The following is a 14865-nucleotide window of genomic DNA, read 5'->3' as shown; positions in this document are numbered from 1 at the left end:
CTGCAGATGCTTCTCGCTTCCCTCTTCAGCTCTCGGTATCTATCCCATCCCGCACGTGTTGTGATCGTTTGCAACGTTGCGAGGTAGGCAGTCTGTTTTCTCTCCGCTGCGAGACGGCACTCCTCATCGTACCAGCTTGTTTTTTGTCGTTGCCGAAAACCAATTGTTTCGGCTGCAGCGGTACGCAGTGAGTTTGAGATGCCGTTCCACAGTTCCCTTATACCGAGATGCTGATGAGTGCTCTCAGAGAGCAGGAGTGCAAGTCGAGTTGAGTATTTCGTGGCTGTCTGTTGCGATTGCAGATTTTCGACGTCGAACCTTCCTTGTGGTTGTTGACGGGCATTCTTTGCTGCACAGAGGCGGGTGCGTATCTTCGCTGCGACCAGATAATGATCCGAGTCTATATTTGGTCCTCGGAGCGTACGCACGTCTAAAACACAGGAGACATGTCTTCCGTCTATCACAACGTGATCGATTTGGTTCCACGTGTTTCGATCAGGAGACAGCCAAGTAGCTTGATGTATTTTCTTATGCTGGAATCTGGTACTACAGACGACCATATTTCGGGCCCCAGCAAAGTCGATCAGCCTCAGGCCGTTTGGCGATGTTTCGTCATGGAGGCTGAATTTTCCGACTGTTGTGCCAAAGACACCTTCTTTACCCACCCTGGCGTTAAAATCGCCAATCACGACTTTTACATCGTGGCGGGGGCAGCGCTCATAGGTGCGTTCTAGGCGCTCATAGAAAGCATCTTTGGTCACATCGTCCTTCTCTTCCGTTTGGGCGTGGGCGCAAATCAACGATATGTTGAAGAACCTCGCTTTGATGCGGATTGTGGCTAGACGTTCATCCACCGGGGTGAATGCCAGGACTCTGCGACGGAGTCTCTCTCCCACCACAAATCCAACACCAAATTTGCGCTCCTTTATATGGCCGCTGTAGTAGATGTCACAAGGACCCACCTTGTGATGTCAGCCTTGAGTCGTATGAGGACATCAACCAGCTGGGCAGAGGCACCTTCCCAATTAAGGGTCCGGACATTCCAGGTGCATGCCCTTATATCATTATCCTTAAATAAATTATCCTCATTTTTATGTGGTGGGTCCCAAGCCCTACGCACAACCGCATAAGCGGGCTTCGCCTTCTCACTTTAGCTCGCATTCAAACGGATGTCTGTTGGCTACCCAGAGGATACTTGGTCTAAAACCGGAAGTCGTGAGCTGCTTGAACCATGTGGAGAAGAATCGTTTCTGGCCACTCCCAAGTGAATGACAATCAAAAACTTTCCTCACTTGCGTGAACTTCTACACATGATCCCATTTTTGTAGTTACATCAATTAAATTTAGATTTCAATTTAACAGTTGTTTTCGTATATATATTATAGGTTTTTCAATTTTCATTTATAATTTTTCTCTTGTACAGTCTCATTTGTTTATAAGTTCTAGTAGATTCTTATTTTTTTCGCACTAATTTTTTTTTGTGATTTACGATCGATTTCATTTTATTTGGTTTTACGCAATTTTATTTGAATTTTTGTATATTTTTTCTGTTGGCATTGGCACTTTTATTTTTTTGAATCATGTCTTTTTCACGTTCCGTGTTTTATACTCTCTCAACAAAGTTGCTACGAGAGTATTATAGTTTTGTCCACATAACGGTTGGTTGTAAGTCCTAAAACTAAACGAGTTAGATATAGGGTTATATATATCAAAATGAACAGGGTGACGAGAAAAGTTTAAATCCGGATGTCTGTCTGTCCGTCCGTCTGTCCGTCCATCCGTGCCAGCTGTAACTTGAGTAAAAATTGAGATACCTTGATGAAACTTGGAATACGTATTTCTTGGCACCATAAGAAGGTTAAGTTCGAAAATGGGCGTAATCGGACAACTGCCACGCCCACAAAATGGCGAAAACCGAAAACACTTAAAGTGCCATAACTAAGCCATAAATAAAGCTATGAAAGTAAAATTTGGTATGAGGGATCGCACTATGAAGGGGCATATGTGGATGTAATTTTTTTGGGGAAGTGGGCGTGGCCCCGCCCCTTATAAGTTTTTTGTACATATTTCGCAAACTACTAAAGGTATGTCAAGGAAACTTTCTGGAGTCGTTTCTTTCAGATACTACCTTATACAGTTGAAAAATGGAGGAAATCGGATTGTAACCACGCCCATCTCCCATACAAAGGTTATGTTGAAAACTACTAAAAGTGGGTTAACTCACTAACGAAAAACTTTAGAAACACTAAATTTCACATAAGAAATGGCAGATGGAAGCTGCACTCAGATTTTTTTACAAAATGGAAAATTTGCGTGGCTTCGCTTGGTTTGTAATAGTTTCATTACATCCCAATGATATGTTGTGAAAAAAGGCCAAATCGCTTTACAACCACCCCTACTTCCTATATACCAGAACTTTGAAGACGATCTAAATCGTTTACTTTACAATATATAAAGTAAGCACTAGTGAAGATATCGATGCTGAACTTTGCACAAATAATACGTTTGTAGTGTGGCAGCCCCATTCTAAAAATCGCCGAAATCGGTTGTCAAGGCCCCATATATCGAATATGAGTACCTCGGTGCTTCTAACCTAATATTAGGGTTTTCAACTTTCAATGGACTTTATACAATATATATGACGAATATGTGGGTCAAATTGTGTATTATATATTATTAATTAAGTTAAATAAATAAATGACGAGAGTATAAAATGTTCGGTTACACCCGAACTTAGCCCTTCCTTACTTGTTATTTATCGAATTAATTTAAAAAAAAAAAATATTGAAAAAAATTTACTTTGGATTTTCTAATTTTTTTATTTGTAAGCGCTTCAAAATTTACTTTTGAATTCGCGAGACGAGACGTTTACCGACTGTGCCAAAAATAATCTGTTCCTTATTCGGTCAATTCCAAATTAGAACTAGGGGTTTAAGGATTCAGTGTTGTAAAATGTTGGAATATGATAATAAGATCTGGAAACGTAAGGAATATAATAATAAAATGTGGTGAATATCTTGATAACATATCGGTTTATATGTGAGATATCCCTACAAAATTAAGTAAATGGATAATCTTGGATATGATGTAGCTTGATGGCGTAAAATAGTGAAATCGGTTTAGGAATTATTCCAGCCTCATGGTACTATATGTATATTTTTATATATATTTTAATTGCCTTAAGCAGAATATATGATTCGAATTGTGGATTATCATCATAAAATTAAATAAATAAATTTCGATAGTATAAAATGTTCGGTTACATCCGAACTTAGCCCTTTCAAACTTATTTTAGCATATTATTGAAAACTATACTTAATACTCCCTACCGTCATCCCATACTGATTTGATATTATTTTACTAGATTAATATTAAATAGTTCATTTCAATACTTTTTGGTCAAAACATTCACTCGTTATACATTATAATGCTTTTTGTTCTACTTTTATAGGCTATGCGAGCAATTTTTGGAGAGCTAATAATAACTCACAGAAAAAACCTGAACCCGCGAATGACTTTGAAATTGAAAAAGTTTTATTTGCGAAAACAGAACTATCTTCGAAAGATAGTACTCAACAAAGCAATTCCGTAATTTCAGAGAGTAGAATTTATACTATTCAAAAGGCAAAGGTCTATAAAAAAACACTGGAGTGTGATAACGGCTTACAATTCGATTATAAATATCGGAACTATCAATATAGTAATTCATTAATCAACGAAAGGCGTTTCCTTAACAATTCTGAAGGTAAGTGGCTAAATGAGTCAAAACGAAAAACACACTCATATCATTTCACCACACTACATCCACCTCATCACGCCAGAGAACACTACACGTTAACACACACACACACACATACATCAAAACACGATGACAGCATACAAACTTTAACAAAAAGGAATAGAAAGGATAGCACTTCACCTTTCTTTTCGATAACGTCGTTCGCATCGCACCTCCGTGTTCGCAGCATCCCGGTTTTCCGATATTTGGCACCCGCTTATATGTTTCAACATTTAACATCCATTTTTAATACAACCATTTTTGTAAACTAAAATCACTAACGATACATACATTTATCATAACGTTGTTCAATATAAATACATAAATAATTCGTGAATTATTGTGTAATATTATTAAATTCAATAAATATTTATAACGTTTATTCCGAAACAAGTGCGTTTCTTTCTTCCTTTAAAAAAAGGGATTCGATAATCAAAAGTGAACATCAAGGTGAGTTATTGTTCATGGTCCTTCGAGCCACAAAGAAAGGCACTGTGGCTAAATAAATATAAAAAAATTAATATACATATATGTGAAAAAGTGTTTAATAAAATAATAAAAATTATACAAGTGACAAACAAAATCAAACAAAAAAGAAAACCAAACAACAAAATTGTGCCAAAAACCAGTTTCGCGAAACAGCAAGTGCAGTGACCTATATTATTTAAGGTACATACAGTATATACATATGTATATAGTATACACTGTGCTACAAAAAGGTACAGATATAAATAAAATAAAATATTTACCAAATAAAGAAATGTGCAGTGCAAATATTCAAAACATACATATTTAAATATAACTAAATTTTATAAAAACAAAAAAAATAGTAATAAATAAAATAAAAAAAAAAATTTACAAAAATAATTAAAATCTGTAAAGTTATATTGTTCTGCGACTTTTTACATACAAATACAAAACAACAAAAATATAATAAAAATACATATATGTTTAATGCTGTGAAAAAAAACAAACAAAAAAATTACATAGATGTTAAACAAAATAAAATTCAAACGCGCGCGAAACTAAAATTTAAAACAGAAATCGGGCGCGTTCTAACTATAAAATGAAAACTATAAAAACACCAAAAATTTAAAATATAAATCGGGCGCGAAATAATTAGAAAAATATAATCACACAATAAAGCAACGAAGTCATATTGAAACAATCTACAAAGGAGGAAACGGGAGCAAGAGGACACTAAACAAAGGAGGAAATTAGGAAAGAACATTAAACACAGGAGGAAATTGGAGTAGAGGATCACTAAACACAGGAGGAAACTAAAACAAAAGCAGGGGATAATAACTACAAAATTATCCAATTTTACATACGTATTCTCCCAAAAACCCCTTGAGGCGAGACAAAGTAAGTCCTTTCCATTTTTGTTAACATATGTAAATATGTATGATATCAAACGGTTTTATCAGATATAAAACCAATATAATCCGTTTGAACGATTCCAAAACGGGAATAAAAAACAGTTTGCTAAAATATATAATCAATATATTTATATAAAAACATAAGGTAATCATTTCCGGCCTTATATGCTTACCCTTGTGTACACAAACACACCTATAGAAAATAGAAAACCAACAAATTATATTCAAGTATTTACTTGCAAAACTTTCAAGCAATACCCCTTCTGTTTTTTCAAACAGTAAGCAGGATTGCATAAAATAGGTAAGCAAAAGGCACACAAAATCCATAGCAAAGAGAACAATTTCAAACATACATATTTACATATTCACTTATCAAAACCATAAGTCTAATATACATAAAGGCAACAAACATAACTTAGTACTTACTAATACAAATAAACAAACATTCAAACACAAATTATTATATTGAAACATATTAACTCATATATCCACATGTGCAGAGGTTAATCACCTTCACATTTTCACTTTTCTTTTCTCGCTCTCTTCTTATCGCGCTAATATAAGTATACATATCTACACAAACAGATACACGGTATTCATTTGCATACGCGGTAATGCACCCTACATCCGGGTATATGCAAATATAAAAATCTTAATAAATCAAAAAAAAAAAAAGCGAGCATATAATTTTTTCTAAAAAAAAAAAAAAAAAAAAAAAAAAAAAAAAAAAAAACGGTTAAAATACAAAATACACGTATAAGCTGGTAAGAGTATTATAATATATAAGTACATATATAAACAATTTAAGTCCGTATAGGCAAATATTATTACAACAATACCCCTTGTTCTTTGTTCTACAAAAACAAGCAGGATGTATACCAACCAATTCAGCATATCATATGCACATAAATAGGCACATAGCGTGCATACATATGTACAAAGGTTACTGACCTTCTTTACCACTTTTACGAGCGCTAATATACAAGGACATACGGATAAGTCCGTAATATATAATATAAATATAAAATCGCAAGTAAATACAAACGTGCGGTCAACAAAAACGATTAACGCGTATTTTAGCAAATTTAATAATTTTAATAACTCTTATTTCCAAAAAGAGTTTCGGTTTTCGAGATTTATCAGTTAACACTATCAGTTAACAACAAACAATTTATCTTATCAAATTTTCAATTCTAAATGAGCACAGACTCAAAAGAATCTAAATCAAGTCAATTTTTACAAATTCCGAAAATGGCTGATGAAGATAAACCACAAAACACACCTGCAGAAGCTACACGCTCAAAGCAGAGTGTAAAACAAAAAAGATCAAAAGATCCTTTACTATCAAGATTCATCACTGAAAGTGATACTTTTATAAACTATTGCACGCAATTCAAAGCTTCCCCTATTGCTGACACCACGGAATCGGTTTTAAAAGTAAAACTCGAAAGTGTCCACGAAATATGGGCACGCCTTCTGGCAGCGTACGATACAGTAATTGATGCTGACGACGCTGAACTCCCAGAAAACATAAAAGCTTCGGCGACAGCCAAATTAAATAATTGCCGTGGTCATAAAGAAATAATAAAGGGAATGATAAGCGAACAGTTAAATGTATTAAGGCCAAATAGCGCCACTACTCCCCCTCCCAGAGAAGTCACAACAACAAAAGAAGACCTAGATAAAGGCATGTATCTAAATGTACCAACTTGTGATACTGAAGTTTTTACTGGATGTTATGAACAATGGCCGTCCTTCCGGGACATGTTCACAGCCCTTTACATAAACCATCCTAGACTTGCAGAAGCACAAAAGCTATTCCAACTAAGGTACAAGACACAAGGGGAAGCAGGCATTATCGTCAAGCAATTCGATGTAAATGGCGACAATTTTAAGCTGGCTTGGGATGCACTAGTTCAAAGATATGAAAATAAAAGGGTAATGATAGAAAACCCTATAAAAACTATATTACATTATCCAAAAATTAAACAAGAATCCAGCCAGGAATATCAAAAATTTTACTCGACAGTGACTAATTGCCTGTCAGTGTTAAAAACACAAAATTCTCCCGTAGAATATTGGGACCATATGATAGTAACTATCTGTACAGAAAAACTCCCTCAGGCTGCGGTACTACGATGGGAGCAATCACTTGACGATAGAAGAGTAATGCCCACTTGGGAGCAAATGAAGAAATTCCTCGCTGCTCAGTACGAGATAGCTGAGCGAATGGGCAGCCAAAATATGAATATATCAAGTCATCAAAATGAGTCGAGTAAAACCTCGTTTAAGCCTCAAGCAAGCAATAATATGCAATATAATAGACCTGTCAATAAAAGTCACACATTCGTTTCAAATCAAAATAATCAACGGCAATCGTTGTGTGACCTCTGTAAAGAAGGTCATAAATTAAGATCTTGCGAGATATTCAAAAAATTACCCGTTTCAGATAGAAACAATGTTGTCCGTCAACATAGACTTTGCATAAACTGTCTGTCGAATAATCATATGACAAAAGACTGTGAAAGCAAATTCAATTGTGTATATTGTCAACGAAGACACCACTCACTGCTTCACATTACTAATTTTCAAAATATGAAGCAAAATAAGTTTAATAAAACCACGGGGTTAGTCGCTACGACCACATCAAATAATCCCGAAATATCAAATCCCGAAAAAAGGGAAGAACAACCATCATGCTCTAAAGCAGCAAAAATTCAAGCGCTTCATTCAGAAAATGAAAGCAAAATTCTTTTACCCACTGCGGTCATCACCATTGAACATAAAGGTGATTTATTCAAACTAAGAGCACTAATAGATCAAGGCTCTCAAAGATCCTTTATATCTTCAAAGGTTCAAAATCGGCTCAACCTGCCAATAAAACATTCTAACTTTCAAATCTCGGGAATGGGCGGGAGCATTATTCAAAATTCCAACAAAATATGCCCAATCACCATAGTATCTCCAAGTGCGGATATTAGAATAGATGCGCAAGCCATCGTTCTACCGCAACTTACAAATTTGCTTCCAAGCTATGAAGTTAATAAAAAACACTGGGAAAAATGCTCACATCTCAAGTTAGCAGATCCCAACTGTCATACCCCATCCCAAATCGACATATTATTAGGCAGTGACTTAATACCTCAAATAATTCTTGAAGGTATTGAGAAAATCTCCAATAAATTGTTAGCCCAAAATACAATCTTTGGGTGGATTATAAGTGGCCAAGTCACTGAAAAAATAAATTCTTTCACAACACAAGTGGAAAACATCACAAACGAATATTTAAATAACCAACTTAAAAAATTCTGGGAAGTAGAAGAATTACCTCAAATCACTCAACTTTCAGAAGAAGACCAGGCATGCGAAGCCTACTACAAGTCCACAACAACAAGAAACGAACATGGTCGTTATGTTGTGCGACTCCCATTCAAACCTACTTTTCCAGAAACCACAGCTCTTGGCCACTCTAGAATATCAGCAGTCCAGCAATTCCTAAGCATGGAAAAAAGCCTGATAAAGAAAAGTGAGCTTAAATCAGCATATGATAATGTGATGGAGGAATATCTTGACCTCAATCATATGGAAGAGACTGTAACATATGAGAAAATTTCCAAAGGTAGATATTTGTCTTTTTACCTTCCACATCATGGGGTAATAAGACCAGATAAAATCACAACGAAAGTACGAGTGGTTTTCAATGCCTCAAAATGTACGAGCTCAGGCAAATCACTCAATGACGTACTATACACAGGGCCAACATTACAACCTGACCTCATGTTGCTAATACTAAATTGGCGCATGTTTAAATACGTTTTTAACGGAGACGTTGAAAAAATGTACAGGCAAATTATGGTACATGAAGATGACCAAGATTTCCAACGCATAGTCTTCCGCAATTCAATTAATAGTCCAATTAACGACTACAAACTTAAAACAGTTACCTTTGGCATCAATTGCGCACCTTATTTAGCCATTAGGACATTACATGAAGTTGCAAAAACATGCGAAACTAATTTGCCCCTAGCATCTTCTGTGTTGCAAACACAAACATACGTGGACGACATACTATCAGGTAGCCACAGTATCCCATTAGCGAGCGAATCACTATCTCAAGTGATCAAAGCACTTAATTCAGCAGGGTTTCCCCTCAAGAAAATTACATCAAACCACCCCGAAATAATAAAAGATATAAAAAAGGAAGACTTATTAGATACAGACTTCCTTAAGTTTGAAAAGGCTAGTACAACAAAAACACTAGGGATTCAATGGAATGCGATAACAGATCAATTCTCATATACAATTGAGTCAATATCTGCAATGTCCGCCATAACCAAACGCCAAATACTTTCCTCGGTGGCAAAACTTTTCGACCCCGCAGGATGGCTTTCGCCAATAATGATTCAAGCCAAAATCCTCATTCAAGAATTGTGGCAAGATGGCACTGAATGGGATGAACAGGTAAAACCTATACGCTTAACAAAATGGGTTCAATTTGCTAACAACTTACACACTATATCAGAAATTCGAATCCCTCGATGGGTAAACTTCAGCCCTGACATTAATGTAGAATTACACGGTTTCTGTGACGCCTCTGAAAAGGCATACTGCGCAACTGTCTACGTACGAACTCAGTACGATAGTAAAATATCTTCACATCTTTTGGTAGCCAAAGCCAAAGTTGCACCTTTGAAGACACTAAGCCTGCCACGGCTCGAACTGAATGGCGCCCTTCTGTTAGCAAAATTAATTTCAATAGTTCAAACCCATCTCAAATTAAACGATCACAAAATGTATCTTTGGTCAGACTCAGAAATAGTTCTAGCATGGTTAGAAAAACCACCCTATACTTGGAAGACGTATGTCTCTAACCGTATATCTCAAATATTAGACTTAGTTGGCCCAGCAAAATGGCAACATGTTGCAAGTGCAGATAACCCAGCGGATCTTGGCACAAGAGGTTGCAAACCACTTCACCTCACCAGCACTACACTCTGGTGGAACGGTCCTACATGGCTAACAGAGTCACAAGAATTCTGGCCAAAATCTCCTGCTCGGAATATAATTCCGCCGGAAAGTCGGAAAATTGAAAATTTTCATATCACTCCCGAAGAGGATGATATTCTCCACCGATTTTCATCATTCCCTAGAGCACTAAGGGTAATCGCTTACATCCATAAATTCATCCAAAGGATTAAACAAAAAATTAAGGGAATATCAAGTGATCATTGCGCACAACTAACTCATTCCGACTTGCAACATGCCAAGGTCAGTCTCATCTTATATACCCAAACTCGCTATTTCAGCCGAGAGAAATCAAAGCTACTGGAAAAACGACCTCTCGAAAAAGGAAGCTCACTTCTCGTCCTTAACCCATTCCTGGACGCTAAGGGATTAATACGGGCAAATGGAAGACTAGCAAATTCCAGCCTTAGTTATAACGAACGATATCCCATTATTATTCCAGAGAAATCCCGTTTTACCAATTTATTTCTGATATATCTCCATCAGCTTACACTGCATGGTGAGCATCGCCTGATGCAACAAATGGTCCGGCAAGAATTTTATATACCGCGACTAAAGCCACAAATTAAAAGAACCATCTTCATGTGTAAACAGTGTACGATATACAAGCACAAGATGCGTACGCAGATCATGGCAGCCTTACCACCTGAACGCTGCAATTATGCTCTACCCTTTACCATCACTGGGGTTGATTTTGCTGGACCTTTCCAGATAAAGGCCTCGATGTTAAGGTCTTCCTCATTTAGAAAAGGGTATGTGGCTGTCTTTGTATGTTTTACGACAAAGGCAGTACACCTAGAGCTATGTTCCGATCTGACTACTGCGGCTTTTCTTGCAGCATTTGCACGATTTGTCGGACGACGTGGATTTCCTTTAAAAATTATGAGCGACAATGGAAAAAACTTTGTCGGAGCTCAAAGAGCCACAGAAAGGGAGTTTTTACAATTCAGCCAAGAAGTAGCCCCTGAAATTGTCAAAAAATATGCACCCCAAGGGATCGATTGGCAATTCATACCACCATGTTCTCCACACATGGGCGGACTTTGGGAATCAGCAGTAAAAAGCTTCAAATTCCATTTAAAGAAAACGGCAGGTAACCATAAGTTCAATTATGAGGAGTTTACCACACTACTCGCTCGTATCGAAGCCGTTCTTAACTCTAGACCTATCTCACCACTCTCGCAAGATCCCTACGACTTCACAGCCTTAACCCCAGGGCATTTTCTCAAAGGAGCACCCATTCTGGCCATACCTGAGCCAGGCGTGGAGTCGCTATCCTTATTAAACAGATGGGAACGAATTAAAATTCTCCATCATGATTTCAGCCGTAGATGGAAGGAAGACTATATCAAGGACCTCCACAAGAGATACCGCTGGAAAGTTCAAGGAAAAGAACCAAAACTTGGAGATTGTGTCCTTATACAAGACGATTGTCTCCCACCTTCGGAATGGCGACTTGGACGCATAAAGCAGCTTCACTACAGCTCCGACGGTCATGTTCGAGTAGTTGATCTCCGCACCCAAACCGGAACGCTAACCAGACCGCTCGTCAAATTATGCTTTCTGCCAAACGCCGAAGATAAAGAAACGTAAATATACTCGAAAACCGAATGTTAATTAATAAATCGTTAAAACAGATAAACCGCTTACAAACTCGAAACCTCGAACATCAAAAAACGCCATAAAACCCTAACATAAATGTCCGATAAGAAATAACAATCTATGCATGCCACATAACGTGGCACTCATGTTCATATTATTGTTGACTCCACAATACATATAACTAATATAACAATTTTTCTATACAGAGCAATATGGACGTAGAAATGGCATCACCATCAACGCCAACTATGCGTTCGGTTGTTCCCGCTCCGCGCCCTGGAACTGCCCCAATCGCAGCACGCCGGACCACCATTCCAACCGCCGTGCCTCAACCAACAACAGGCACCACCGCGCCAACGGCCCCGGGCAATAGCATGGCATCAACACCAGCATCACCCGCACTAACAGCGGATTTGCAGCGCATTCGATGCCCATTGTGTCGACGCCCGCATCGACTATCGCACTGCGGCATTTTTAAAGGCATGCCACCGATGCAACGCCAACAAGTTGCACAGGCACACGGCTATTGCCTAAATTGCCTGGGAACTACTCACGCAACGCAGGAGTGCCCGTCCAACAATCGCTGCCAAATCTGTGTGCGTTCGCATCACACGCTGCTGCACCGCACTACCAGACGCAGGGCGACAAGCGGCTCCTCGCACCAGTGATAACATCAGGCGTTCTCAAAGAGCGCCTTTGATACAATACCGCCGGCGTGGACCCCCGTCTGCAGAATCCCGTCACTGGCAACACCGTGCCACATCAGCACGACGTCAGCAGCCTAGGCCGCAATCCCGCCGGTCAACAGGCCTCAGCAGCGTCGTAGCCACGCTACAGCAGTTACAGCGGCTTCTAGGCTAAACATTCGCCTAGGGGGGCCGGGATGGCTAAATGAGTCAAAACGAAAAACACACTCATATCATTTCACCACACTACATCCACCTCATCACGCCAGAGAACACTACACGTTAACACACACACACACACATACATCAAAACACGATGACAGCATACAAACTTTAACAAAAAGGAATAGAAAGGATAGCACTTCACCTTTCTTTTCGATAACGTCGTTCGCATCGCACCTCCGTGTTCGCAGCATCCCGGTTTTCCGATATTTGGCACCCGCTTATATGTTTCAACATTTAACATCCATTTTTAATACAACCATTTTTGTAAACTAAAATCACTAACGATACATACATTTATCATAACGTTGTTCAATATAAATACATAAATAATTCGTGAATTATTGTGTAATATTATTAAATTCAATAAATATTTATAACGTTTATTCCGAAACAAGTGCGTTTCTTTCTTCCTTTAAAAAAAGGGATTCGATAATCAAAAGTGAACATCAAGGTGAGTTATTGTTCAGTAAGTACGACCAAATAATAGTTAGAGTTGTATAGTAACACAACGACAAAATCGATTTTTTTTCTTGGTATTGGGTCAAATTAATTTTTTCCAGGAGCTTGAGTCATATTTAACAAATTTGTATTCTCCGATTTTCGAAATTAGCCTACAAAATCGAAATATTTGGATTCGAAAAAAGGAAGGAAGGAAAAAGAAGTTTGATCTTTTAAAATAATTTATATCGAAAAATTCTGGCCCCCTTTAAAACGTCTGTCATATAAGCTTGACGAAAAAGTTTTATATACCATTAAATTAATAATTTCATATATGGCAACTTTACCAAATATTTGACAGTTAAACTGTGAGCGCACAAATTTAGTTCTAGTCAAATTTTTAATTCTTAAATAAACAAGACTAATTTAAATGATAAGCAAAATATATTGAATCTAAATATTTTGCATTCTTTTATATTCAATTACATTTTTAATACTAAAATATGTAAACAAAGTCAGCTGATCAGAGATGCCAGTTTGCCATAATTAATAAACACGCTCAACAAAAACAAAATAGAACCACATCGGCAAATATGGGAAAATTAACACGCTAGATAACACTTAACAGCATAAATGCCTTTTTCGTTTATTAAGTTAAATAAATAAATGGCGAGAGTATAAAATGTTCGGTTACACCCGAACTTAGCCCTTCCTTACTTGTTATTTATCGAATTAATTTAAAAAAAAAAATATTCATAAAAATTTACTTTTGATTTGCTAATTTTTTTATTTGTAAGCGCTTCAAAATTTACTTTTGAATTCGCGAGACGAGACGTTTACCGACTGTGCCAAAAATAATCTGTTCCTTATTCGGTCAATTCCAAATTAGAACTAGGGGTTTAAGGATTCAGTGTTGTAAAATGTTGGAATATGATATTAAGATCTGGAAACGTAAGGAATATAATAATAAAATGTGGTGAATATCTTGATAACATATCGGTTTATATGTGAGATATCCCTACAAAATTAAGTAAATGGATAATCTTGGATATGATGTAGCTTGATGGCGTAAAATAGTGAAATCGGTTTAGGAATTATTCCAGCCTCATGGTACTATATGTATATTTTTATATATTTTTTAATTGCCTTAAGCAGAATATATGATTCGAATTGTGGATTATCATCATAAAATTAAATAAATAAATTTCGAAAGTATAAAATGTTCGGTTACATCCGAACTTAGCCCTTTCAAACTTATTTTAGCATATTATTGAAAACTATACTTAATACTCCCTACCGTCATCCCATACTGATTTGATATTATTTTACTATATTAATATTAAATAGTTCATTTCAATACTTTTTGGTCAAAACATTCACTCGTTATACATTATAATGCTTTTTGTTCTACTTTTATAGGCTATGCGAGCAATTTTTGGAGAGCTAATAATAACTCACAGAAAAAACCTGAACCCGCGAATGACTTTGAAATTGAAAAAGTTTTATTTGCGAAAACAGAACTATCTTCGAAAGATAGTACTCAACAAAGCAATTCCGTAATTTCAGAGAGTAGAATTTATACTATTCAAAAGGCAAAGGTCTATAAAAAAACACTGGAGTGTGATAACGGCTTACAATTCGATTATAAATATCGGAACTATCAATATAGTAATTCATTAATCAACGAAAGGCGTTTCCTTAACAATTCTGAAGGTAAGTACGACCAAATAAT

At 36.8% G+C, this 14865-nt stretch overlaps 2 protein-coding genes across 24 annotated transcripts in view; one reads left to right on the top strand and one right to left on the bottom strand.

Annotated features, from left to right (window-relative positions):
* The window catches only part of LOC105220257 (FERM domain-containing protein 3), a 363284-nt gene that overhangs the window by 49933 nt on the left and 298486 nt on the right, over positions 1–14865 (bottom strand). The window lies entirely within an intron of this gene.
* Positions 1–14865, top strand: part of LOC105220101 (uncharacterized) — a 271949-nt gene that overhangs the window by 111712 nt on the left and 145372 nt on the right. For 17 of the 20 annotated variants that reach the window (XM_054226385.1, XM_054226391.1, XM_054226386.1 and 14 more), the window contains 2 exons: positions 3452–3745; positions 14553–14846. In XM_054226385.1, the coding sequence (XP_054082360.1) occupies positions 3452–3745; positions 14553–14846 (588 nt within the window). Of the gene's footprint in view, positions 1–3451; positions 3746–4631; positions 11772–11990; positions 13165–14552; positions 14847–14865 lie in introns of those variants that run through there. The other 3 variants (XM_054226392.1, XM_054226380.1, XM_054226395.1) reach the window with 3 other exon arrangements.

The sequence above is a fragment of the Zeugodacus cucurbitae genome, chromosome 3 (genome assembly GCF_028554725.1).
Source record: "Zeugodacus cucurbitae isolate PBARC_wt_2022May chromosome 3, idZeuCucr1.2, whole genome shotgun sequence".
NCBI classification, from domain to species: Eukaryota; Metazoa; Arthropoda; class Insecta; order Diptera; family Tephritidae; genus Zeugodacus; species Zeugodacus cucurbitae.
The sequence above is the reverse complement of the archived record's forward strand: the minus strand, read 5'-3'. Positions and strand labels throughout refer to the sequence as shown.